The sequence below is a fragment of the Balearica regulorum genome, chromosome 1, assembly GCF_011004875.1.
Source record: "Balearica regulorum gibbericeps isolate bBalReg1 chromosome 1, bBalReg1.pri, whole genome shotgun sequence".
NCBI lineage: Eukaryota > Metazoa > Chordata > Aves > Gruiformes > Gruidae > Balearica > Balearica regulorum.
The window spans coordinates 195,709,177-195,735,211 of record NC_046184.1 but is presented as its reverse complement, the minus strand read 5'-3'; the positions used below and the strand labels follow the sequence as shown (position 1 = coordinate 195,735,211).

General features: G+C 40.8%; 2 protein-coding genes across 5 annotated transcripts; one reads left to right on the top strand and one right to left on the bottom strand.

Annotated features, from left to right (window-relative positions):
* Positions 1-807: 807 nt before the first annotated feature.
* Positions 808-10,193, top strand: POMP (proteasome maturation protein). 2 transcript variants are annotated; one of them, XM_075742094.1, is made up of 7 exons: positions 844-931; positions 1,994-2,183; positions 2,452-2,549; positions 3,340-3,400; positions 5,966-6,067; positions 7,955-8,048; positions 9,672-10,193. In XM_075742094.1, exons 2-7 carry the CDS (start codon positions 2,100-2,102, stop codon positions 9,737-9,739), a joined length of 507 nt encoding a protein of 168 aa, XP_075598209.1. In that variant the 5' UTR covers positions 844-931; positions 1,994-2,099; the 3' UTR covers positions 9,740-10,193. The 2 variants fall into 2 exon arrangements, with proteins under 2 accessions (XP_075598211.1, XP_075598209.1); XM_075742096.1 differs by lacking the exon at positions 1,994-2,183 and having other exon boundaries at positions 808-931.
* A 3,386-nt stretch (positions 10,194-13,579) lies between these two features.
* SLC46A3 (solute carrier family 46 member 3) lies at positions 13,580-25,424 on the bottom strand. 3 transcript variants are annotated; one of them, XM_075742091.1, is made up of 6 exons: positions 25,046-25,424; positions 24,694-24,906; positions 18,467-19,340; positions 17,984-18,067; positions 16,415-16,571; positions 13,580-15,149 (listed from the first exon to the last, which is right to left on the bottom strand). In XM_075742091.1, the coding sequence occupies exons 2-6, from the start codon at positions 24,883-24,885 to the stop codon at positions 15,062-15,064; spliced, it is 1,395 nt and encodes a 464-aa protein (XP_075598206.1). In that variant the 5' UTR covers positions 24,886-24,906; positions 25,046-25,424; the 3' UTR covers positions 13,580-15,061. The 3 variants fall into 3 exon arrangements, with proteins under 3 accessions (XP_075598206.1, XP_075598208.1, XP_075598207.1); XM_075742093.1 differs by having other exon boundaries at positions 25,122-25,424; XM_075742092.1 differs by having other exon boundaries at positions 25,160-25,424.
* Between the last annotated feature and the right edge of the window lie 611 nt (positions 25,425-26,035).

The window sequence follows — 26,035 nt, the reverse complement described above, 5'->3', positions numbered from 1 at the left end:
AAAATCTGAAAGGGTTGAGTGAGCTACAGGTCTCAGAAGAAATACGCCAGATGTACACCTGGAGCTATGCAGGGAAATTTGTGGAAAACTTTCTCATGATCTTCGGAAAGTCTTTCAAAGTTCTTTAGTGCAAGCTAGTATCAATCCTGTCACCATACTGTTATTGTTGCTCTTAATAGGTGCCTACTAACACAGCACACCCACTGTTCTCAGATTTCCCAAGACTAACCTGCTGCAGGCCCATCCCCGTTGGTCACTGATGGAAGATGAGGGCCCCGGGGCTGCCCACGGTCCCCGGAAGAACAGTGCACCCCGATACCTCTTGTTCACACAGCGCTGCCCAGGGAGGCTCCATGGCTGGCTCAGCTCCCAAGGCCGTGTTTACCTCAGGAACCATCGCTGCCTCGTTTCGCTACCTCAGGCTGTCAGCTCTGTGACACTCATGGGGTGACCCAAGCTCTCTGCTTTTGCTGCCTGTGGCTCATTGGGAAAGGATGGATTTGACCAAGAACATCCCCGACCTGAGACCACAACATGGCTGCCCTGGCCTACTGCGGGAAGCCATTGGCCACCTCCACCTCCCGCTGGGGGCCAAGGTGGCACCAGAACAGCTGGGTTTTGCCGGCCTGTGGCGACAGTGCAGTAAGTCTAGGAGCGAGAGCCCTGGAAGCAGCCAAGCCATGGGCAAGCAGAGCGCACGGCCGGAGCGGGCGCTGCCATCCCTCACACCGCCTCAGGGCAGAGCCGCGCGGGGGCCACCAACCGCCCCGTCAGCGCAGCAGCGGCCCCGCCCCCCGCGAGGCCCCGCCCCTCCCCGCGCACGGGGCGGGTGCTGCTGTTCCCTCCTTGCGTCTGACGCAGCGCGCCGGGGGCGGAGCGGAAGTGAGGAGGAGGAGGAGGCGGAAGTGGATGCTCGTGTGGGGCCAAGATGGTGAGTGCGGGCCGGCGGCCGCGCCGGGCGGGTGGAGGGGGGCGTCGCACTCGTACGGGGCCGACCGGCACCGCCGTGCGTGTGGCAGCGTGTCCGGCCCGCTCAGCGGGGTTCCCGCGGGTGGCGGCCGTTGGGCGAGGGGCGCTGGGGCCGTGCTGAGTCATGGGGTCCGGCGCGGCCATGGCGGGCGCTCGTGTTGCCGCGTCGGGGTCCTCAGCGGGGCGGGGGGGAGGCGCCTCTCGTGTCCCCCTGGGCGGGCCGGTCTCCGCTCGGTCACCGCCGGACATCTTCGTGCCGCTCGGGGCCGGGAAGGCGCGAAGGGCGCGTGGCTGCCGGTAAAGTCTTTCTCCTGGGAACGGGGCGGGGGCCGGAGCCCCCCAGCCTCCCGGAGCCCCGGTGATCCCCAGCCTCCCGGAGCCCCGGTGATCCCCGAGCCGGGGGCTCCCGCGGCGGAGGGCCGTGCCTCTAGCCTTCGGTGGGTAGCGCTGGTGTCACCACCTAAGACGAACTGGGCACTGGTGTCACTTGAGAGCGTTACTTTTTGGGTGTATTTCATGGTTTTCTCCTTACTTTAACTTTGATCTTCCCTCTTGTCCCATCTTCCAGGTAACGTGTCTCTGTAATGTTTTAATTTACAGCAATCTCAGAAAGGTCTGGTCAGTGTTGAGTGTGTTAGTTGGTAAATGCTTTATATGCATGTAATAGCAGATATTTTAGGGTTTTCTAATAGCTGTTAGGTTATTGACAATTAACATGTTAGTACAAAAGGCCTTAGCTCTAAGCATGGATCTTCTATTGGATCCTATTGGAGGAAATTGCTGCACTGAACAGCTCATCCCTGTCACCTTCCACAGATTATTGCTGTCACTTTCCAGAATTTATTATACGTTGGCCTGTTGGTAGAGCAATTTGCATGAGCAATCCTAAAATCACTTCAATAAAATCGGGCAGGTTAGCATGAAATTAGTGGTCTGGGTTAAGATGGCTTTACTTAGTAAGTCTGTGGAGGTGTGTTTTTCTGGTCTTCTGCCACAAGTTATTGTTTTTCCTTTGTTCTTTCAGTTAACTGGCGTACAAGACCACTTGAATACACCTTATCCTCTTTTGGCGGCCTTAAAACATGGACAAAATAATTTGATCTTACTTGATTGTGTCTGTATTGAAGTAAATGAAGGAATGTTCAGACATGTGCTTTTCTGTCCTGTTGGCTAAGCATGACCTGCTACCTTCTTTTTCATCCCTGCAGCCCAGGGTGGGAATGAACAAGGGGTGATTCTAAGTTTAACTGTTTCAGCCAGATCCAAAAAATGCGTTATCAGTACCTTTAACTGTCATCAGACTTGTTTGTGTTTTGGTGGTGTGTTTTGGGTTGGTTGGTTTTTTTTGAGACTCTTTAAAGTCTAGGGCTTGTATATGAGTAGTTTAAGGAGTCTTTGAGCACTTTGTTTCATTTGCCTGGCCCGATGGCCCATATGAAAGTGGTCTGGTTCTGTTAAAGCAATCCTACTTTTTTGTTTCAGAATTCCAGAGGCGCTGCTTCTCTGTTGAAGGATAGTATTCCGATTACTGAATTTTCAGCTTCAGGACCATTTGAAGGTCAAGATCTTCTGCGTAGAGGGTATGCTTTACTTTTTCTTATTGAATTGTGCCATAGCTGATGTTCAGCTTCAGCAGGAAGAAAGCATGTATTGGATGTTGACTTTTTAAAAAAGGTTATTGGCAGATACATCTCAAAAGCTGTAGCTTAAAGTGCACATTTAGTCAGATTGTCTTTCAAGCTTGAATTTTCTGTGAAACTCTTCAGTTCAAGAAGTAGGTAATATTATTCTACTTTTACCTGTTTGATACATCTTTTTAGAAAAGTGATGGCAAGGTATTAATAATTATGAAAGATATGCTAGTTGTAAAATACATGTAGACATGAGTGCAAAACTATGTACATGGCTTGGATAATGAAACTAAAATAAGTGCATGGAGTTTAAAATGTGGGTAATACCTACATCCCCCGCCATAGTTGTATGTACAATATTCAGTTCCAAAAGCTTGGATTGTTCTAACATGAACGATCTATGTAGCTTGGATGTAATTAAACCTGTAATGTTTTCATTTATTAATATTTTTCTCTATTTCTGAAAGGAGTCAAGGAAGAAAAGCTATCACTCTTTTTTGTCAAACATAAAGAAAAAAGGATGCCTGAAATTATTTTTTTTTTCTTTTGGTAGTGCTGTAGTTAGAGGTCTTATTTATTGCTTCACTGTTAAGCTTTTTTTTTTTTGATAGTTGGAAGTACGTTAATTGTGTGTGTCTCTAGGTTTGTATCTGAGATTAGTTTTGGAATGCAACTAAAAAAGCAGTAGCCCGATTAATTTTTTTGAAGTTCAGGGGGTTTTTTTTACTTCAATTTCTAGCTTTACAAGTGTGAAAAATGAATTGTTGCCCAGCCACCCACTGGAGCTGTCAGAAAAAAATGTAAGTATAACATCAAATGTAGCCATCTTCACTCCTAACTAATTATGAAATTTAAATTAACAATGTGGTTACCAGGACTGCTTTGTGCAGTAACAAGTAATGAGCACGGTCTTGCCTTTAACAGAACAAAGATGTTCAACAACAGTAACACTTTATTTATACAAATATCATCATTGGCAAATTTGTTTAATGTTAACCTCCCACATGTGACTCTCTCCACTTCAAGTATGTAAGCAGGTTTCCCAGTAGGGATTTGCTTAATAACTTTTAGATGACTAAACCTTACTAAGTTAGTAGTGTATGAAGCTTCTGTAGTTAGGTGGGGGACACACCTGTCACGTCTGGAAGGCTGATCCTCCCATTTTGTCTGTAAGTTTACCACATATCTTCACTTTTAGACTTTCAGTCTGTGAGCCCATAAATCCTTATTTAAATTATTTGATCCTGTCTAGAAATTTTACACATACAGTTTGTCATGTGTGCAGTCTTGTCCTGCTTAGTCGTTACTCATGGTCTGTGGACCATAGGTTGAACGTAAAGGGAGACTAGACTGAGCCTTGGCTAAATAGCTGATTGAACTGAATCTCATCTCTGGTGCCTGTTTGGTCACAGAAGATTTAATGTAATAAAATATCATGAAGCAAAGGCAGTACTTGGATGTAATGTTCCAAATTGCTAAGATAATCGGCATGATGAGGTCTGAGTCTAATGTCTCATGTATTCTAATTCTAACCAGAGCTAGTGTTGTCTTTGGTTAAAGGGACGATGCTAATGTGACAACAACTTCATGAGCTTATTTACAAATGTTATAAATGTTTCAGAGCTATTTGTCAATTGATTTTTTTTTTGCAACTGACTGCCATAAGTTAGTTTTTAACTGTTCTTGCTGTATAATATCTGCATAATTGAAAGATTACATGCTAGAGAGGAAGAATGCACAGAAATAATTAAAATGGGCAATGTGATCCCCTAAGAAGTATGTGAAACTTTTAAGTTGTCTTTTTTCCACATATTCTTTGGTTAGTTTTTCTGTAAGTTTATGGCTGATTTATCTAAGAATTATTTTCATGTACATTTGAATGTACATGTACTTATGTTAGCCTGAGAGAGTTATGGTTGTTTTTACTGCTGTAAAGGATAGGTTATTCAGGTAGCACTAGTAGAAACCAAATCTGCTACCCAGATAAGGACTATTACCTTTATAAAAGAAAAGAAATGGAAAAATAATGTGACCAGAATTATAAGCTTGGGATGAGGCATATAAATAGTGTTTTCTGCTAACTTTTTGTTGTGGTTTTACCCCAGCCGGCAGCTGAGCATCACACAGCCGCTCGTTTACTCCCCCCACCCCCCCCATCGGGATGGGGAAGAGAATTAGAAAAGTTAAAGTGAGAAAACTCGTGGGCTGAGATAAAAACAGTTTAATAGGTAAAGCAAAAGCCGTGCGCACAAGCAAAGCAAAGCAAGGAATTCATTCCCCACTTCCCATGGGCAGGCAGGTGTTCAGCCATCTCCAGGAAAGCAGGGCTCTGTCATGCGTAACAAACGCCATTGCTCCGAATGCTGCCGCCCCCCCCCCCCCCCCTTCCCCCAAGCTCCTTATAAACTGAGCATGTTGTCATATAGTATGGAATATCCCTTTGGTCAGTTTGGGTGAAAACAGTTTTTTCTGGTTTGTGAAACCAGGACACTTTTGAAGAGCATTCAACACGGGTAGTTGAGAAGAAAATGCATGTTATGCCTTTGACTTGTATCTTCCTGTTGTTTATTGGGATCTCTCCACATAAAATGGGATGATATTCTTGTACTAGTAGGCTTTTGTCAGGGTGATTGAGTACGGGTTTTAAAACAAGAGATTTGTAGTTTTTGTTTTACTTTACTGTGTCAACATTACATGCATGTAGTCACAACTATGAAAGCCAAATTTGAGTCTGGATTACTGAAGCTTAAGTTTACATTAAGTGTAAGTTACTTTTTGTGTAATTCAGTATTTGTGAGCCAGCACTTTTTAATTAAAAGAACCCTCTACTAAATAGATTTTCTTGGTCCTACTGATCAGTTTTAGAGCACTTAATAAAATTACAAGTTTTCTTTTGCTTTTTGGAGTCATATGGAGTATAAGTGGTGCTCTATCTGCCTCCTTGATCAGAAAAGTATTTCAAGTGTTTTCAAGTAGAGTCTTTGATGGCTAACAATAACATCAATTGTGGCTTTTGTGTTCTTACTTTAAACCAGAGTTTGCTTCCAGTTCATGCTGACAATATTGTAGTAATGTAAAGTAGTGCAAAACTACACCACTTGGTGGTGTTACATGTCCTGATTGTCAAAAATAACAAAATAAAATTGCTACTATTGATTTGTAATAAAATCCAGCAAAAAGCAATTTCAGTTTCATAAAACAAATATTACTGCATCACTATATTTCCTGTACATTTGAGACACATATGATGGTGAATTTTTACATATAAATTTAATAAGCATGTTCATTTAAATAGGATGTCACAAATGTCTTCTATGGCTGTACTTGAAAGTAACTTTTTCTGAAATCAATGTTGTTTGTGATAGTTCCAGTTAAATCAAGATAAAACAAACTTTGCCACACTGAGAAATATTCAAGGACTCCATGCGCCTTTAAAGCTGCAGATGGAATTCAGAGCAGTGAAACAGGTAGGCATTTTTATCCAACTGGTGTAACTGGAACTGCTTTTTTATCTCAGGACATGCTTTCAGAGACACATCTGTCTGCATTGAAATACCTTGTGTTTCCAAAAGAAATTCTTTCACTGGACTGCTTTTATTAAAATAAAACAAACATTGCATTTAATAGTTTTCAGAACAGTCACTATGCTAAAGCCTTTTCAGCTGTTGTTCTTTTATTGGGTATGTGGTGAAGTGGTAAGTGCTTTAGCTTTTCTGTGAACTAGCTTCCTGTAAGCCTTCAGAGAAAAGCAGGAGGAATTGAGTATTAATTCCTAAAATTACTACTTTCTTCTGTGGAAGGTGTGATCTTCATGGGAAGGAATCTCTGCACCTGTAGGGAAAGGAGACTTGGAGGTCTGAAGCAGGTAGTGATTTGGGAGTAGGTATAGAGGTAACATGAAAACTAAAGCAGAGAATTTGCTATGAGCTTATTACTGTTCCACAGCCTTTCCTGTAAGATTGGGGAGGTCTACAGGGAGTGAAGTTCAAAGGTTTTAACTCTTAATTGGGAAGCTGAGTCTGTCTCCTTTTTCTTGTTATCTCCTAGGATGGTAAATGGATGGTGACTTTGACTTTGTCCCTTAGGAAACATAGAAAGCTCATTGGTCCTAGTAAATTTTTTTTGACTTGTTGAAGGTTGTCAAGCTATTGTTTTTTCCAAGTGGGTTAGAACGATTTTATACTCTCTTCCAATGGATAAGGTGCTACTGAACCACAGTGAGCTGCATTAAATTTGGCAGAAATTACTGGTCTTGAAGATGTGAAAGTCAGACAGGATGTATGAAAACATCCCTTGATCTCAGCTGTGCTGTCTTGTAAGGAAAAAATCTTTTTCCAAACTTATGTTAGCACACGGCAGAAAATGATGCAGGTGAGGATATTCTGCTAGTGTGTCTTCACCAGTATTCTTGAGGGATGGGTAGGGGAAATATGGTGATTAGGAGGTTTTTCACTCCCAGCTTCATGTTAGATACACAAACTCTCTTGTGGTTTAATTTCATTTTTCTAAAATACTTACTGGAATAGTGTATTTGAACTTCTGACAATTGTACCAGTAGTGATTGTGGAAATCTTTGACATAATCTGTGTGTAAGGAGATAGCTATGTGATAATTTTTATGGTTGTAAAATGTGTTCATCGTGTAACTGAAGTATCACTACTAGTGGTGAATGCAATTGTAAGTACAGCTATACCATTCTCAGAATATTTAGGCTCTGAATGCTGTGTGTACCACTCAAAACTTTTTTGTAATATTGTGGGTGAAGGGCACAGAGGAGAGTGTTGAAAGTAATTGGGAGTGGACTTGAAACTTAAAAATTGGTGGGGATCAGAGAAATAAATATGAATTTAGATTAATTGCAAGGAGGATTATGTTTAGATGTGAAAATCAATATAGCTCTTTCACTTACATTCCTGACTTGTGTTGGAGATGTAGGAAACTTAGAATGTCATTTCCAGACACTGCAGTAATGTCAGTCACCCAATATTGACCTAGGGCTGTACAAGTGTGTGTTTGCAATGAGCCTCCCCAGCTTTATGTGATAACAGAAGAGGGAAAAAACCTATCTTTTTTAAAAACTATGCTCTTTGCTGTAGTAGCTACACTGCAGCAAAAGCTACAAATCTAGTGAAAGGCTGTTCTTTTCAAAACAGAGATAAGCAGTAGAAGATGGTGGTGTTAGGTTTTTGCTATCTATGTGTGCCAGTAGTTCTCTTGTTTCTTTTTTTTTTTTTTTGAAGGAAGAATTGACTTTGCCTGTTGCTTTTCTCAGTCATTTCAGACTGAGAAATCCAAATACAAACCCCCTCAATTTCAGACTTGCAGCAACTTGAACTCTTGTTGTATTTTTACAGGTCCAGCGTCTCCCATTTCTTCACAGCTCAAACATGGCGCTGGATACTCTGAGGGGAAATGATGAATGCATCGGTTTTGAGGATATCCTTAATGGTAAATACATTCTGTTTTGAATGTTATGGAAACATATAAAGGTAAAATTGGGGAACTGTGAAGTTTTTTGTCTCTACAGAATAAGAGAATTAAATGCAAAGAATACAAAGAAAAAATTGAATTCCTAAAGGCAAAGAAGCACTGGGAGGAGGAGAAATAAATGTGGTTCAGCTGCTAGTTGTGTGGAAATTACTCTAAAATATTGAGTAAGCCAGTATTTGCTTGTAAGCTGGGTTTCTAAAGGAGTCGAAGATTATGCACTCACACTGTATGCCTGTTTCCCCAGAAACTTTTGAACTACTTGTGCAGATTTTGACAGGTGGAGGTTACAAAGATACGAAGTTTCTAGTAAATTCTATAGTTAAAAAGAAGGAAAGGCTAGAGGAGACATACCAAACTAATGAACCAGAGATGTGGCAAGGGGAAGGATCCCTCATATTAATTCAGCAGTTTGCAGTTGTGTGGTGGGCTGTATGTGTGGAATAGAATAAACCTGGAAAAATAGTTTAAAATATTTTATTTCTAGCTAGTAGTTAGGGACATGGAAGGGGGCAGAAGGTATTTTGAGGTAGGATTGGAGAATAGTAAGAGCCAGGGAGATGAAACTGGAAATAATGGATGGGTAAGGGGGAATCTAGAGGCATGAGGTAAATCTGGGATTATTTTCTGGGATGGATTTACAGGGAGAAAGGAAAGGAATCATAGGTTATTGTGTTTCAAGGGGTAGAGCAATGTCAAACATAATTTGTAGGAATTTGGTTATTTACCATTGCTCACAACAAGCTGTTACATGTTTATAGAGTGCTAAGGAGTGAGTTAGAAGTGGTTTTGGTAAGGCTCTACTTATCAGTTGAGGCTGATAATTTTGGTGTCTGAAGAAATCAAGGGCATTAATATGCCCTATGTATGGAAGGAAAACTCTCTGATACACCCATGAAGAAAGATGTATTTTTTCCAAAGTGCAGTCACCACATTTTTTTTTTGGCCTTGATTTTTTTTAATTTTTCTTTTTTTGTATGGAAATGAAGATCATACTGTGGGTATTGGTAGCTCTTGTGTCTACACGTTCCTTGATAACCTTTGAGTACAGTGGCTAATGTCAACCATACTTTACAGAATGGAGGAAATATCAGAGATATTTAAAGGCATAAAATTTCTGTGAAACTAGGTTGTTAGGTGGAGAAACCAAGAATATGTCCTAACTAACAAAAGGGCTGAAGTGTGAGCTCCTGTTGTGCAGACGAGTTATATCGGAAAGAGGTGTGGGGCACCTGTGGGGGAAAACTTCAGCCAGACTTGAATTTTCTTAAGTAAAAACTCCATCAGCCTTGAGATTAGGGCTATAGGAGACTGCTTATGTAGAACTGGTTGGTTGTACTTGAAGTGTGTGTGTCCTTACGAAACACTGTGCCACTATCAATGTATTTGTTATCTGATCATTGCTTTGGATAGAGACTTAGCAGTTACAGACCTGCATTGTGCAACACTGTATAAGAATCAATAAAGTAACTGTTGCACTAAGCATCAGAATAAAAAAAAGAAAAAGGAATACAGTTGTGCTCATAGTTACTGGTCTTTATAGCTTGGTAAAAGCCTCATGCTGTCCACTTTTTTTTTTTCCAGATCCTTCACAGAGTGAGGTTATGGGAGAACCACATATAATGATGGAATACAAGCTTGGTTTATTGTAACAAAATGTACTCCACAAATGTTTTGTGTGTGTCTTTATACTGCAGATCTAAATACATGATACTAAATTGACACTCACAGTGTTAAGCAGTCCTACAGTTATCATTTGCCTTCCTTGATGAAAAGGCACATTAAATGTTTAAAGTCTATAAATTGTTCTGTGCTTGTTGTCAATTATATAAATATCTTGTAACTAGGTAGTTTAAATAATTTCTCTTCATACACTGCTCAGGACAATAGCATCTTAACTATGGAAATGCTGTATATGTATACAAGAAATCAAAAAATACCCTTGCATTTTAAAGCTGATTACTGTAGGTAAATGCATCAGTGGATGTTCTTGCAGAAGAACTTTTTAAGGGGAAAAAGAAGGTATTTTCCATTGAGTAACTCTTTGTTCATGACAATTTCCATACACTTTTTAAACTATTGAATAAAAGTTTGCTATAAATGCTATTGCGTTCCAAAATATATTTAATCATAAATCAATAATCTCTTATCCATAACACAGTGTTGTTCCTTTTTCTTGCAATATCTTTAAAGATCTTTAACTTCTGCACTGCCAATGGAATCATGCTACATACATTTTTTTTTTATCTGTCCCTGTTGACAGTTGTTCATGAGTGACTCATTAAGCTTTTGTGTAGAATTGGAAGTATCGCTGTAAGAAGGGAGTTAAAGGTCTGGATTTTTTCATGTGTCCCTGAGAGGTTATCCTGGTTTCTGGAAGTAGAAGCAAGTTCTACGTGGCGTTTAAAGGCATGTTTTAAAATCCATTTGGGAACATAATCCAAAAGAGCACTCCTAGGTCTGGGTATTTTGGTATTCAGTGGTTAAGAAAGAATGCAGTGCCTAATTATGACAGTACCTAAGAAAGCTGCTGCAGTGAGAACACGAAGATGCGGTGGTACTTGATGACAAATCATTTTTTGTGGGTTTACCAAAATCAGATCTTAATTAAGGGAGAATGAGAGACCTATACTTAAATACATCTTTTAAAAGGGTGGGCCACTGAAAGATTTTGTTGTGTACTAAAGTGTGTGCGTGTGATTAAATTCAGGGCTGTAAAAACTATTTTCTGATGTCATATACATGAAAGTGTCATATAAATCCTGCAAGGCAGCTAATATGGTATGGCATAGTAGAAGGAAAAAAAAAGTCTGTGGTTCAAAAGGTGTCATCTCTTGTCATATGTGGGGAGCTAGAAACAATATTTCTAAGACAGGAACTGTCTTTATTCAGCAGGTTTTAATGACTTGGTTAAACTGCTAAGTGTACTTAGTGCTCTGTTGTAGATAATTTTAGCAGAAATGTTTCTATAAACCTCTTTTCACAATCGTAAACATTTCTTGTGCTTTTCAGTAGGCTCAGAGCTGCCACAAATTCCCTATCCATGTGGGTGAAAGCTTCTAGCTTCCATCCTGTAAATTTTACAGTGCTTTTATGTGCATCAATTGCAAAACATTGCAGCAAATTAAAAACACTGAGATGACACCATATGAGACACTTTCCTGGTGGTTTTATATGTAAACTTGTTTCATTTAGGAAGTGAAGTTTCTAAAACTGTCTTTCACTTGAGAGTTGCAGAGATGAGAGGCTTGTGCTATGAAATACAAGTTATTTCATTCGTGGTTTTTTTTCCTTACGGAGGTTAAACATAGAACCAATAAATTGAACATCCAAGCATAGACCTACTCACTGTTTTGTTTTCCACAGCTGTCCTGGTCTTTCTGTGGGCTGATACACTTTATTAAATAGCAGAATTGGCTGCTATTTTATAATTGACAAGTTTCTTGGCAGTTCTGTATAAAGCAAAAGTAAACTGTTGTTGTAAAGCAAGCTTGGGGTTCAGTAGGGTTTGTATGGTTCTAGGCGGAGGCCAGAAAGGCTGAGGGATTACCTTGCCAGGTCTGGGACAAATTAATGTATGGGCATGGTTTTTTAAGAGGATTTTCAGGTCTGCCTTCTTGCCAGCTCTGTTCCAGAAAACAGGGAGCCAGCCCCTAGTTGTACACAGTTACCTCTAGCTTATAGCTCCCCTCCTCAGTGTGTCTAGCTAGTTGGCCTTTCCTGGTGGTGGTTGAAAGATGGATGCTATTGTATCTGAGCAAAGCTACATTAAGTCATATAGTGGAGTTTCTCATTAGTGCTGTGAGGAGCAGGCATATTAGGAGGCTAATTATATGGATATAATTTCTAGGTGGTTTTGTTCAACAATTAGTATACTTTAATCTGGGGTGAGATCAAGCCATATTCAGAGCAAGGAAGTTGCCTTGTTCATTATGTCTGTAAGGAAGCTAATTTTAGGGGAGGTTATCCAGGCTGGAAAGTACGTTGTATGTGTAAGAGGTCTGTGCGTGAATTTATGCTGTTAAAGTAACGGAAGTCAAACAAGACTGAAACAAAGAGCTTTTGGGATCAAAAGGAAGGGTTACATTTGCACAGTGTTACAATGGGTTGAGTTGGGGACTGGGCTTCCTGGTCCAGCCTCTTCTATTTCGACAAGCCTCGTTCTGTAAAGCAGGCGCTGCAAGCAGCAGCTCGTGGGGGCAGGCCAAGCGAGGTGTGCTGGCAAGCAGAGCTGGGACAGACCCAGCCCTGGTCTCATGTTGGACCCAACGTGGGCAAGGGGAGGAATCACAGAATGGTTTAGGTTGGAAGGGGCCTTAAAGACCATCTAGTTCCAACCCCTCCACTAGACCAGGTTGCCCAAAGCCCCATCCAGCCTGGCCTTGGAAGGCACTTGTGGGTCCCCTGGTCTAACAGGTGCAATGCAAGAAGCCCCTATGCTGACTTCTTGCAGACAGCAGTGCTGTCCCTGCTCTGCAATTCCCTGTCTCCTCTTGGTGCTGATGTTCTGGGCAGCATCCTTTCCTCTCCCCAAGAGCAAGAGGGAGGCAAAAGCTGTTTGTTATGACCCCAAAAAATAGATGATACCATAGTGCTGCTGCTTTATGTAAACGTTCCCCACCAGTCATCCTGTTGGCCGTTTGTCAAAACACAATGCAAGAACTACAAATACAACATAGAGTTTAAAAAATGGAAATTCATTATTAATTTCTGTCAGAATAGTTTGCATTTATATAGAAATAGAGCAACTACAATAAACTTGGAAGATTCTGATTTAATAATCTGAAGCACATTAGTACCTGGTTTCCTCAACTTGCACCATGCTAAGGATTTGAAAAGCTAGTTCATATCCTTCATGTGTTTTGACCTAAACTTACAACCAGTTCTAAATGCTGTGTCTACCAGAAATACTTTGCAAACAGCAAGTACTTTTACAGCAAAACCAAACCATAACAAAGCCATTCCAGAAGTGTACGTGCTTGTTCTTATTTGGACTGACGTGATGCCACCATGGAATGGGTTTGCTTTGTGGTTACCTTCCCCATGCTAGTAGAGGTGTGCATTGAAGAAGAGGAAGCGAAGGCATGCACCCCATCCTCGTTTGCTTTGCTTTTTCTAGGCAGTTTTGTGTGAAATACTTAATTTGCTAAAGCCTTACATAACTGCATAACAAAGAGGCAAGAAAGACGATGTAATCTTTGTGCTGAAATCCTTTACATCAGTGTTTTCTTAATCTCTCTACAAGTACTCATGTTTATTATAAAACTCCTTCTCCAACAAGTTGGCAGCAGCTTGTGCTCCTCAAGGGAGGAGAGTTAAGCAGTTTTATTTACTGGCTAGTGTTTAAACTAGCTAATGATCTTTAATTGCCAACATCAGCCTTGGTAGTTCAGGACAAAAGTGTGAGAGCTGGCTATAGTTATTAGCTGTGTAAATATCCATTCCCCCTGTCCTGGATAAACACTGTTTTCACCACTGATGGTGAAAACTGATTTATTCTAAGCTGTGTGCACGTGAAGTCAGTTCCCACATCATAGTTGCTTTCCTAGAATTCTCCTTCTCTGAATGTCAACCACTTTACATTATTTTGATTTGTCCATCTAATCTGTTCAGAGGGAAGAGAGTCACGTACAATCCACCTGTACTTTAAGGAATCTGAACAGTACTGGCTGTCAAACTCTCTCTGAAAAAACCTCACGGGACTGGTCCTTAACATGGTGGTGTATTTACCCTTCTGCTGCGCATTCCAGAAGCTAATACTCAGGATAATTTCTACTCAAAAATCTCAAGCAAAAAGATGAAGAGTCAATGCAGAAACTGATTCCTGGGTCTGGAAGTCTCACCAGTTTGTACTGTGGCCCTGTGCAAGTCACTTGTACTCTCTGTTAATTTCTCTCTCTTTGCAACAGGGGAGGATAATATCTATTATGGAAGGAGGTTCTTAATAGCATTTGTAAAGTGCTTTGAAGATGAGAAATGCTGCTCAAGTGCTCATAAATTATGCTGCATCCACTGCAAGATTATTAGATGCATGATTCAGATTTGGTCACCTCATTTCAGGTTGTTAAAAATCAAAGATCCACTGAAAAGAAATGTTATTACAGCCTTTCACTGGAAAAAACATTTAAGTGAAGTACAGCCAACTTAACTAGAAAACAAGAAATATCTATGGGACAAAAACAGAGGTGTCTGTATGCAGTCCCTAATATATGGAAAATGATAAAAATAAATGTGCAATATTGCCTCTGCACAATGTAGGCATAGGCCAAACTTCACACTCTGCAAGCCGGAAATTTTCTAAGTATGACAGTTCTGTGTGAAAATCCATTTTAAGAACTAAGTCACTGGCAAAGTCCACACATCATACATTAAACTTACACAAACACTCTCTGCTAACTGCAGAGCAGTATGTCTACTTACAGCAGGTGCAAGTATTGCCTCCGGTTTGGTTGGGTTCTGAAAAAACTACCTTTTATTTTAGTAATTTTAGACAGGTTTTGGGACTTCACCATACAGACAGGCCTTTTGAGATGTGCACAGTGGACTGCCTTTCAGCTGGCATGAGCTCCGCTGGCTTCAGCAGAATTGCCAGCACTGTCTGAGTTGATAAGCTTATCTCTGTCACCCCACTTAGAATGATACAAAATGTTTCACAAGCCACAGCTGACATTCTCAAACTTGAGAAAGGGTAAGTGGAAAGAGAGTATCATCCTACCTTATTTTTTTCTTCATGCTGAAAGGAGCATTAAAATCTCCATCACCAGCCTATTTGCGTAGTTAAGTATGAGAGCTAACTTCATTCAAGTGCTAAAAAGAGACTGGATATAGAGTGCTACCAATTTAGTGCTTATTGCTGCAGGGCCACTTTGAGATTGCATCTGCAACTGTTGTGTTATCTCTATGGTCTCCGTATGACATAAAGGTCTCTGCCACTGCATGTCAGATTAGAAAACCCAGATAGGTGAATCCTTTGTTCAACTATCAACACTCTCTATGCTGGATACTTCTTCAGGTACAAGCAGAGCCAAGTCCTCCCCATTCCAGCTTGTGCACAGAAGCCAACTGTAAGACACAGATAAGAGAGATATCTTTAGCTGAGATAGTTTAGTACAGCATGCTGATTCAGCACCAACAAACACCCTCCATAGCGCTCTGTTACAGCCATCTTCTGTGGCACAAAGCTGTTGACAAATCTTAGTAAACAAAAGCAATGACAGCGTTGCCCTTATGACAAATTACACAATATCATTACTGCTGTCTTTGATAAGTACTAAACTACTATGCCTGATTTACTACAGACTGGAACAACTATGCATTCTGCTCTCAAAAGAAAGGTTTTAGAGAATGGTTATTCAAAGGGTGGGATATCTGAGACACTCATGACAGAAGAAAAAGGAGAATAACTTCCAAAAATTTATGCTGATGATGGTCCTGATTGCAGGATGGACTAATTGATGGTAAGTATCTGTTACCTTTTGCACAGAAGAGAGTTTCTTAACAGAACCTTTTTCTACCATACCACATTGGACTAAGCTAAATATAGTATTTAATAAAACAAGTATTTACTGAGCCTTTGTTAATATAACTGAATTCCTCAATTTTTTATTACTTTACTGAAAAGTATTTTCCACACATACAAGACTCCTTTCTTCAATTCCCTCAGGTCTGAGAGGGAATCACTACCTTAGTCTTAAGTTACCATTAGTGCAGCTGCTCTGAATAGACTGTGTAAAACCACTGTAGTGAGGCAGGTACAGACTTGAAATTATGTGAAATGTTCTAAATCTACAGCATTATCATTGCCTATTATTTAAAACTTAAAATGCAGCTGATAAAAGGTGACTGAGGTAAAATCTAAGCATTAGGAAACAAGATACAAGTCTCCAGCAAGAGTACCACCCTCTCAAGAAAACCAGCTTTTTCCCCCCAAATATAAATCTATATAATGAAAAGTGATCTTTCTGTCATTTAGACCTATGTTCCAGCACCCTAAAAAGCCATAATTTATATTGGAAATAATGTAAAGTGAACTTTGCTTTTGTAAATATTCATGAATATTTACAGTATTTCACTGTTGGTATTACTGAATGGTCACTAGATATGCTGAGATGCAAATACTATAGAGGCATATTTTTTGACCATGTCTAAAGGTTTATTCATATGGGCCTTAAAGTTAGTGCAGATCTTTTACAGATTTTAAAGGCACTGGGTCACATGGTACCTGTGAAGTTTGAGAACTACTGCACTAAACCATTCAGCTTCAACTCATGTCAAAACAGAAATTACCAGCAAAAGCAGTCAGAAGCAGCCTCCTGATCCATACTTACCAGAGGACAGCCAGTGGAATTAGACAAAGGCCTGCCGATAGGAGGAAGCTAAAGCCTGAAAACCATGCAACAGTAGCTGCGTAGAGAATATTAAAAACTGAAAGGGAAATAGTGCCGGTCACAACTTCTAAACAGGCAATACAAGCAAACACAGCACCTGAAAAAAAAAAAAAAAAAAAGATTAATTACAAACAAAACCCCTTCAAAGTACCTAAGCTTTTAAACTTGTTTCGAAAGATCTATCCATCTACAGTATGTTATCAAGTATGCAAGTAACAAGCACCCAAGTATCATATGTATTTGCTATGGAAGTGTCTTCCGTGGGGACTCCTACAAAAGACTCGGGTTTTAAATTAAAAAAAAACAACCACATTTTGCTCATGGGAACTATTTTTCTGTGCTACTATTCCATCACCATACCTACTTTTTTGAATCTGCTTATCACATGAAGTTCAAACTGTTCATCCTCACTAACCATGTTCTGCACATCTTCATTCTTTACCGCTTCCAATTCTCCTCTTGATTCTCACTCTTCCCTTTTGTTTTTCTTCCTTCTCTAATCTTCACCCTTATATGTGGAAAAGGCTCTGATCCAACAAAGACTGCTTGTTCAGCACATAACCATCTCCTTATCACTTTTGAAAGGAAAGAAGCAACCTTGTTTGCACTGAACTACCCATTGGGGTGGCAGTCTATCCCATCAGTGTCTTGTTGAACACATTTTCCCAAGTTGCACTCATATTCACGGGACTATAAACAAAATCACAATAGGTAAGCAGAAAAGGATGACGAGAGGCAACCTGATTCCTGCATCAAACTACTCAAGTAGCCAAAGCCCTGAAGAATGCCGAGAAACTGCAAAAACAGAGGTGTACGTTAGCATAGTCAAGTGCAAAGAGATCTTTTGTTTTAGTGTATTAAGATATATCTTTTAAAAAATAAAACCAAACAACTCAGGAAAATGCTTCTAGAAAGTATATGCGCCCCAAAAGCAAAATACGGGATACTAGAGCCACGTTTTGAGGCCTGACATGCTTTTTTCTGTGTTCCATAAGGAAAGGACTTTCAAAAGTAGTATGTTACATCTTTTGGGACACATCTAAGTAGCCATAGGCACCCATGGCTCAGGATCCACGTCTAATTGTTTTCAAGTGCTTTGAAGGTTGACCACCTACTGCTTAGCTTTCTAAATTATTAAGTGTGACATCATTGACTAAATAACAGAAATGTATCTTTCTCTGCATGTCAAAATCTTGTGAATGTAGAAGCACTTGTGAAATCACATCTGTATACATCTTGAGCGTTCCTCTGCTTCAAGTTCCCCATGGTCTTTATTTTTAGAGCAATATCTCCTTTGAAGATTGAAATTTGCAGTAGTTTTTAAACATAGTGTTGTTTATATTAAATTCAGAGTCAAAAGCCATTAATATCACAACATAGAGTCATGGAACTTGAAAGAAAAACAGTCTTAAAATACCAATACATATCTGTTTGTTTAAAGGTAATCTTTGTGCATCTCTGTTCTGAAATACCACATTACTGTATTGTTTAACACCAAATTCTACTCACCCTGTTCACCAGTGAGAACCACCTTTGACAGCATGGATCGAAGAACAGGAATAGGCATAAAGCAGAGCAAAGATGGCACTCTTACTGTAAAGCAATGAATCAGTCATGAGACACTGAAATAACAAAAATCCAGGATTTTACAAAATACCTTGCAAATTAATTAGTCATATACTTTTGAATACTCAGTTCTCCAAATAGTAAAAGGCAATAGAAAAGTTGGACTAGAAGTGCACTTAGACACAATTACACAAGCATGAAGAAATTAAATAGTCCAATATATCTGTATGGCACTACAACCAAATCATAGCAAGTAATTCCATCCTCTCTCCACATACTTTATCTTTTAATTAAATCCTAAATCAGTATATTGTATATTTTACCTCTCCATGACCCTTTTAAGATGGTATGTCCAATAACTACCAGATAACATAGCAGCATTTTCATATATGTTGTTAACTATGGAACAAACCATTCTGAACTCACCTAAAAACATGAGCAGGGTAGTTTTGGCAAAGGCAGCCATGACCATTCCTCCAATGTAAGAAAATATCCCGATAAAGACAATATAGATGTCTTTGAGACATTTAGAAAATAAGAAAACTCCTAGAAAACTGGTCAGAGAGACAGAAGTGAACGCAGCTGCTCCATATCCAATGTATACTTCATTCCAGCAGAGTGGCTCATCCAGTTCATACAGAGTAAAAAGTGAAGTCCCACCAAACATAGTAAACAAATAAGTCATAAATGTAAAAAGTAACACAATGATTAAAATTCTCTTTTTATAAGGGGAAGTTTTAAAAAGCATGTACACTCCAGAAAATGTCTCTCTCAGAAGTTCTTTACAAGATTCTGGTGCCTGGTGCTGAAATTCAGATACACTTACTGTTTCTTCCAGAAAAAATGTAATATAGACAATATTAAGGACATGAAGCAGAGATGCTGTCACAAATGTCCACGTAAAGCCTATTCCTCTTAGGAAGTAGCCAGATGACAGTCCTGCCAATCCAGATACAACTCCAAAAATCAAATCCACCACAGCTATTCGTGTTGTCTTCTGCTTCTCATCATGACACACGTCTGCTATAAAAGCAAAGCCTCCTCCAAGGAAAGTTGCCATACTCCCAAACAGTCCAGTAATAAATGCAACCGCAAATAGGATAGAGAGTGACAAGGAAAAATATGATATTACAGTGAGGCAAACACCAGCAATCAAAGCTCCCATCGATGGAAAAACTAAAGACCTTTTGCGTCCCTGACGATCCCCATTAGCTACAACGACAAAGGCAACTATAAGGCTGGGAACTGCCCCCGTTAAGTCCAACTGCATATTAAACACAGAGGCTTTTTCTTGAACTTCCTGCAAAGAGAAGACAAAAATAATTGTAAATACTATAATATATTGTAAAAAAATCTATACATCTAGAATAATATTACACTTACATAATGATTAGCATGCAATATAATGTATAGCACAGTACATGTTTACAGATTATATTATTACAAAACATATGATTTTATAAGATTATATGACATTATAATATATGCAATAATAAAATATAGTACACTACTATATGTTTATAAGAATGCATTATATTACAGTAATCGCTAATAAAAAGGAATTGCATATTCAAAGACTCGCACTTTTGTAATTTTACCTTCAATATTCCTCAGACATCCCTTGTTACATTTTAGGCCAGAACTTATTTCTTAAAATACAATCTTAATAGTACTCTTGACAGAGAAGTTTCAATGGAGACAGGAGAACAATTCTTTTGAACACGCATTTACATGAGCTGGTGCTTACACTGTATCTCCCTCAGTACAGGGTATGGCAAAAGGACACTGGGCCTATTTTAATACCTCAAAAATCAGTGGTAAAACAGCCTCTGATTGAAGAACATACCCCATGCTCCCTACTCACAGGAAATCATTTTCCCTCACAAATAATCCTACTGAAAGGGTTACAAGGAACAATTCACTGACTAGCACATTGTGCAAGTAAAGAGATCAGAATTTGCTCTGATCCCCGTGTACAATGGGGATGCTCATGTACCCCAATGTACAATGTTAATAATAACAACAATAACAATGTGAAACACAGCATTAAAATTTATACTGACTCACAGATATGTGAATTAACGAAGTTTTAAAACACTGGAAAGCTCTGAGTGCAAAAACTGGCTAAATCAGTAATGTTTCTACAGATACGCTACAGCAGGTACTAACATAGGGTACAGCATTTCTGAGCTCTTTTTAACGGACGTATAAAAATCAAATGTAGCTGAAAATCAACCAGTTAACAGAACGTGAATAGCTGTAGAAAAAAGAACTAAAGAAAAGTCAATTAAAAAAAAAAAAAAGACTATCTTGTTAATGAAGCCAGCTGCTAAATGACACTCAGTGAGCTAATTCAGATCTTGCTTTTAATGTATTGATGCAAGCCAGACAGAGAGCAGCCACAACAGCCCCTTCAAAGACAACCACCTGATCAGACAGAAGAGCAGCAGGGGAAAAGGAAGTAACTTCATTTGCACAAACCCTTTATAAGATCAACTTTCAGATGCAGAGAGTAAAGTCATTCTGAAAGTTTTCTTCAAGTTTTCTGAGGTATCACACTGACTTGGGCAGGGGTTGCACTCTTTAATCATCAGCAGGTAAAGCCGTGTAAGTCTTCCCAAGCCATTCTCAGCCTGTATTCGAGCCATCTGTATGCCAAGTTTCAGGTGTTTCCTCTGTAGCTAACATAATCCCCACTGAGTAGCATCCAAAAGATGAAAAAAAAAAAACCCCAAACCTAGAATGTACTTTGGGCAATTTTAAAAGCTGCTGGTTGCTTTATACATTCAGATTTGTATTTACAGGTAAAGACCATGAGTTTCTAGTTCAATCTCTTTGTTTGTTTACAAGATACCAGGTTTTATTGCAGGAGGAAAATTCAACTGATCCTGAGGCCCCCAAGGAAGTCCCTCAAGATCCCCAGCGCCCTGAAGTCTTTTACTTTTTTCCCTTATGGTGTCTGACTACCTTAGGATTCATGACGTCTTGTCCACCAGCCAGCACCATAGTCACCCTGGAAGGGTCAAAACCATGAAGACTGAACAAACCAAGATGGAAAATGATATTCTGATCTTTAATTCCTCCTCTGCTGACAAGCAGAACTCTACGTAGTTGCAGGCATTGCCTCTTTACTAGGATCATCAAGTTCAAAGACACCAGCGTCAAAGAAATGCTAATACATTAGAAATAAAACTAGATGCTATTATATATCACCCCAACCCACACTAACCATACAATACAAATATTGTTGCCAAACCATAATGAAACTGGAGGAATAAAACAACAAAGACTTGGGTTTCCTTGGTTTGGAAGTAGATGGGCAACATAAAGAACGCGGCTACACATCCAGATACGGCAAATGGCCATGACCTTGCAGACATAAATGACTGTTTGTCTACTGACGAGAAGACTAAAAGACAAAAGTACAGAAGAACTCCATTTAGAGTGTAAAGCACTCAACTGCCCACTTCATGTTTTTATAAAGTCAATGGAAAAGAATGCAGAAAATGATAGGTCAAGCCTGCAGCTGCTTTAAAATCACATAACTATTAAAATCAATGGAACTACATAAATTTGAAGAGAAAGGTCCAGTTTTTTAATCTGCAAATTCACTCTACTCTGAAAAAATGCTCATAGTGGATGGAAATAGTTCTTAAAATGACAGATTTTAAAATTAAAAGAAGAAAAATGAAGAAGCAATTCATTTATGTAAGGTTTAAATTAAGGGAGAAGTGTAGTGCCTGAGGCTGAACAATGTACAGAACATGATAAATTGACAGGCTGATAAAATGAAAAAAAAATATTATAAAGTAGCAAAGGAAAACACATGGATTGGATAATAATAAACTGGATGATAAATAATGTTTAATGATTAATAATGTAACTCTTTCTGAGCTAAATAAACAAAAAAAGGATTATCCAAGCCAGTGATTGGAACACTTCAGCTTGTATTCAAACTACCTTTGAACTCATTTTATTATAAAATTATTAATATATAAAATGATTATTATAAAATTACTAATTTCCTTCAAATTGTAAGAAATAATTAATCTCAATGCTGCAAAGACTATCCATTTTGAACTATATTCTACTTTTTTTTGCAAGTTCCAAGTGATTTATGTCTTCAATTTCCTTTTACATTTTGCTTTGAAATAGGTGAGATTAGGAAAAAGCTTCTCCATTCTCAGAATGGAAGGACTTACACTAAATTAACTACTAAGGAAGGTGTTTTTCTAAAAGTTAATGCCAAACAGGGCTTGTTGGGAACACTCCTCACAGCAAAATTTACAGCTTCTGTAAACAGAAGTCAGTTAGGATGGTCTTGGAAAATCCAGAACACCTACTTCACATATCCTCAGCAAAGGGTGTGGAACTGCACTGCTGAATCTACTCTTTTCCCCACACACAGGATTATTACCCAGCACAGAGTCTGAATTCCACTGAAATTAATGGCTGTTTGGAGCATTTCAGATTCTTATACTATGAGAACAAGTGTGGTCACAAAATGCAGGCGAGACGTCCAGACAAGAGCATGACTGTTCACAAGCTCATTGCCCTGCTGGCAATAATAATAACCATATCAATAATAACCATATCAATGGTTATTGATATGGAGGGAATGCAAACTTGGCAGGAAAAGGGAAAAAAAAAAAAAAGAAGTTCCATTGGCCATTGCTCAGCTCAGGTCTTGAAGGATTCGGGTTCTCACATATCCAGTTAGTTATACTTTGTATCCTTTTTTGTATCCAAAAAACCCCAACCTGTAACATGTGAATTCACCACCACATCAGTCAGAGACCCTTCAGCTGAAATTAAGCACTCTGCTTCAGTGTTTTGCAAAAAGAAACACAAAGTCTTATATCCTGAGCACAGGTGATCACAGTCTGACAACAGGTTGAATTTGGGGGGTAACTAGCAAGTGCAAAGTGCAGAAATGTTTGTGAAAAGCAGGTTTCTTGATGGGCTCTGCAATTAGAACTGTATGCACCACGTATTGTTTTCTTCAAGTTGTTCCTCCTATTGACACACATGACACCGTATGACACCATGCACACACAGAGCACCAAACAGGGAGCTAACACTAAATAAAACACTTTGGGGGAGTAACATACAAACATTACTCAGACAATAATTGATTATTATCTCCAAATTAATCCCAATGGGTGGCATACTTTACCTTCCTGGCTGATGGGTCAGCCGAGAAAGCACACTGGACTACAATTCTATTGACCTTTTTACTTTCACATGCTTTCTAATAAGACCAGCTTCTGTCACATGAGGAAGAACCTGTTCCACACCACAAATCCTGAATTATTTCTTTGATCATCTTGAATGGAAGCAGGAACTATTCAAAAAATTATTTTATATATGACCAATGAAGTAGATAAGCTCAGGTGTTCAGTCTTGTGCATATGCAGCACATCAGAGATTCAAATCTGGGATGTGAGCGAAAATTTTCAGGTGCCCTTTCAGCAGCATAGAGGAATGTCAGCTGTTTCCATAACTCCATCTTCTGTGTAATTTACAGAGTCATCTAGTTTTCTGACTCTACAATGGTTTCATGTTCCACTTAATCCAGCCTAACTGCCAGTTGTTGTTGTGAAGGATGGTTCTGTTGTACCTCTTCTGCAAATGTGTTCCCTCTGCCATCCCCATATTAGATACAGCAATTACATGGCCACTCTGTCCAAGCAGTGCACTGCTTCAGAAAACAACAACACTCGCAACCGAACAAACTCAAAAAAAAAAGAGATGATCTTTCCGTTGAATCAGGGGCCATACCAAATCCAAACCGTACCCTCCGACTGTGGAATTGCAAGATGCAACACATGGGGGGGAACAACACTGGGGGGGAGAGGGGAAAGGAAAACGGAGTATGATCATGTCTTCTGCTGGCAGCCCACAGTCAGTTCTGCTTAAGTGTACATTAAAACTGCCCTGGAAGTGCAATGGAAGAGGTTCCAATCAACAACCAGCTCTCCAGCATGCTGAACTACAAAAAAGTGCTGAAAATGTAATTGACCATGGGATGCTGTCATCTTGCCACCTCTTTATTTCAACAAGGCAGACTAGCACTGCTATGAATGGTAAATCATCAGTTATGTTTGACCGTGCAAAGATCAGTTAAATAATTTTTCACATTTTAAAAATACTTTTTTTTTTTAATCTTAAACCTCCCCATTTTTCATATTTTTAATTCCTTTGAAATAAGTGTATTCCACGCTAGATCTTATTCCTGAAAATTACAGGACATTTGCCAAAGTTGACATAGTTACAGAGAACACTGGAAGTCACAGAGACAACTGACGGCTCATAAACACCTGCACAACTCCTGCTGGAAGGAGGAGCCTTCGGCAGTACCCGCTATAACGTCAGGCCAATGCCAATTTGGGCCAAATCCTCTCAGATGACTTTCAACTCCCGTTAAAATAGGAATTTACCTCAGCATCTTCCTGGAGACAAATCTTTGTCTTTAAAGCACTACAGCTACCTACCGCGCATCACAAGAGCAAGGAGACAGTAAAGTGACAGTAAAACGACTGCTTTTCTATATATAAAAAGTTAAGCAAGGTTATATAAAAGGCAGTTACATTGAGACAGCACCTAATGGCTGCAAATTTATTTACAACTGTATTTTTTTTCTCCCCTCTTACCTTCTGTTTGATATAAATCGGGCTACTTTTATTCTGCTCACAGTGAGTGGCATTGCTATCGCTTATGAAAGTGGAGTTGTACTCTTCCTCCCACAGCCGCCGGTAGATGAACTGCTGCACCAGCGGGCTTGTCAAGGAAGACGCAAATATGTAGATGAAAATGACGGGTTCCACGCACAAAACCTTCCTCATTTCTGGCTTTGGGGTTTAATCCTGCGTACCAGAAAACAAAACGCAATTACTCACGACGTGAAAGGAAAACACCCGGCCTGCCGGCACGCTCCGCCCCGGCTGCTGACAGCCCGGACCTGCCCGGGAGTCCCCATGAACGACCCCCCGCCCCCGGGCGCACCTGCCCCGCCGGCACCGGCAGTGCCCCCTCACTCCGCCCGCCGCCGCCTCCCTCGGCCGGGCTGCGCCCCGCGGACCGTGCCCCCGCCCGCCGCCGCTCTCCTCCGCCCCGCACCGGCCCGCGGCGGAGGTCAGGCAGTGCCGGCGGTGCGTGACACCGAGAGGCGGGACGAGGAGGACAGCCGCGTCCCTCAGCGGAGGAGTGTCCCCCGCCCCCCCCCCGCCGGCCCGGCACCGCCCCCTTTTCCCGGCCGCGGCCGCCGGGGGGACGAAGCCGGGCGCCGCCATCTCTCCCCGGTGTCCCTCAGCCCTCCGCGGCCTGCGGGCGGGGCGCTGCGGCAGGCGGCTCCGTGGCCTGGAGCTGCAGGCCGAGCCTGGGCGGGCTCTGCTCGGGGCGGGGCGGGGGGGGCCTCGGCGAGACGAGGGGACGTTCGTGTGTGTCGTGTCCCCCCCCGCCCCGGTGTTTGCAGCCAGAGGACGCCTGGGGTTGCTGCTCGAAATGATGACAAATCAGCAGTTCCGTGACTTCACCCCCGAGCCGCAGCAGCGTGCCAAACGTTGCTGTCGCTCAGTGTTTACTGGGCAGGAGACTTTGTTTTGGCCGGTTACGCAACGAGAACATTTCTGTCCGCGGTGCCTCCGGCCCCGTTTAACACCCGCGGTGGTGAACCCGGCGCTGCAGCTCCCGCTCGGGTGCTCGCCCTGGCCGGCGGGGTCAGCCTGACTGGGGGGCTGCCGCGGCCCAGCGCTGCCCGCCGGCTGTTTCTGCTCCGTGCTGCCGCGTTTTCTGCTCTCAGCCGACATGAGTTAGAGGTTTCCTTATAGCTGCTCCCCTTCCACACACTCTGGGCTTGTCGGGGTGTGTAAAAGCAACATTTGTTAGCTGGTCTCCAGTTAATATATCTCATTGTCTCCGAGTCTCGCGTAGCTGGTGCCGTGTGTCAGGGGAAAGGTGCGCTGGCCCGTGTCTCCCTCATCACGGCTGCTGTGG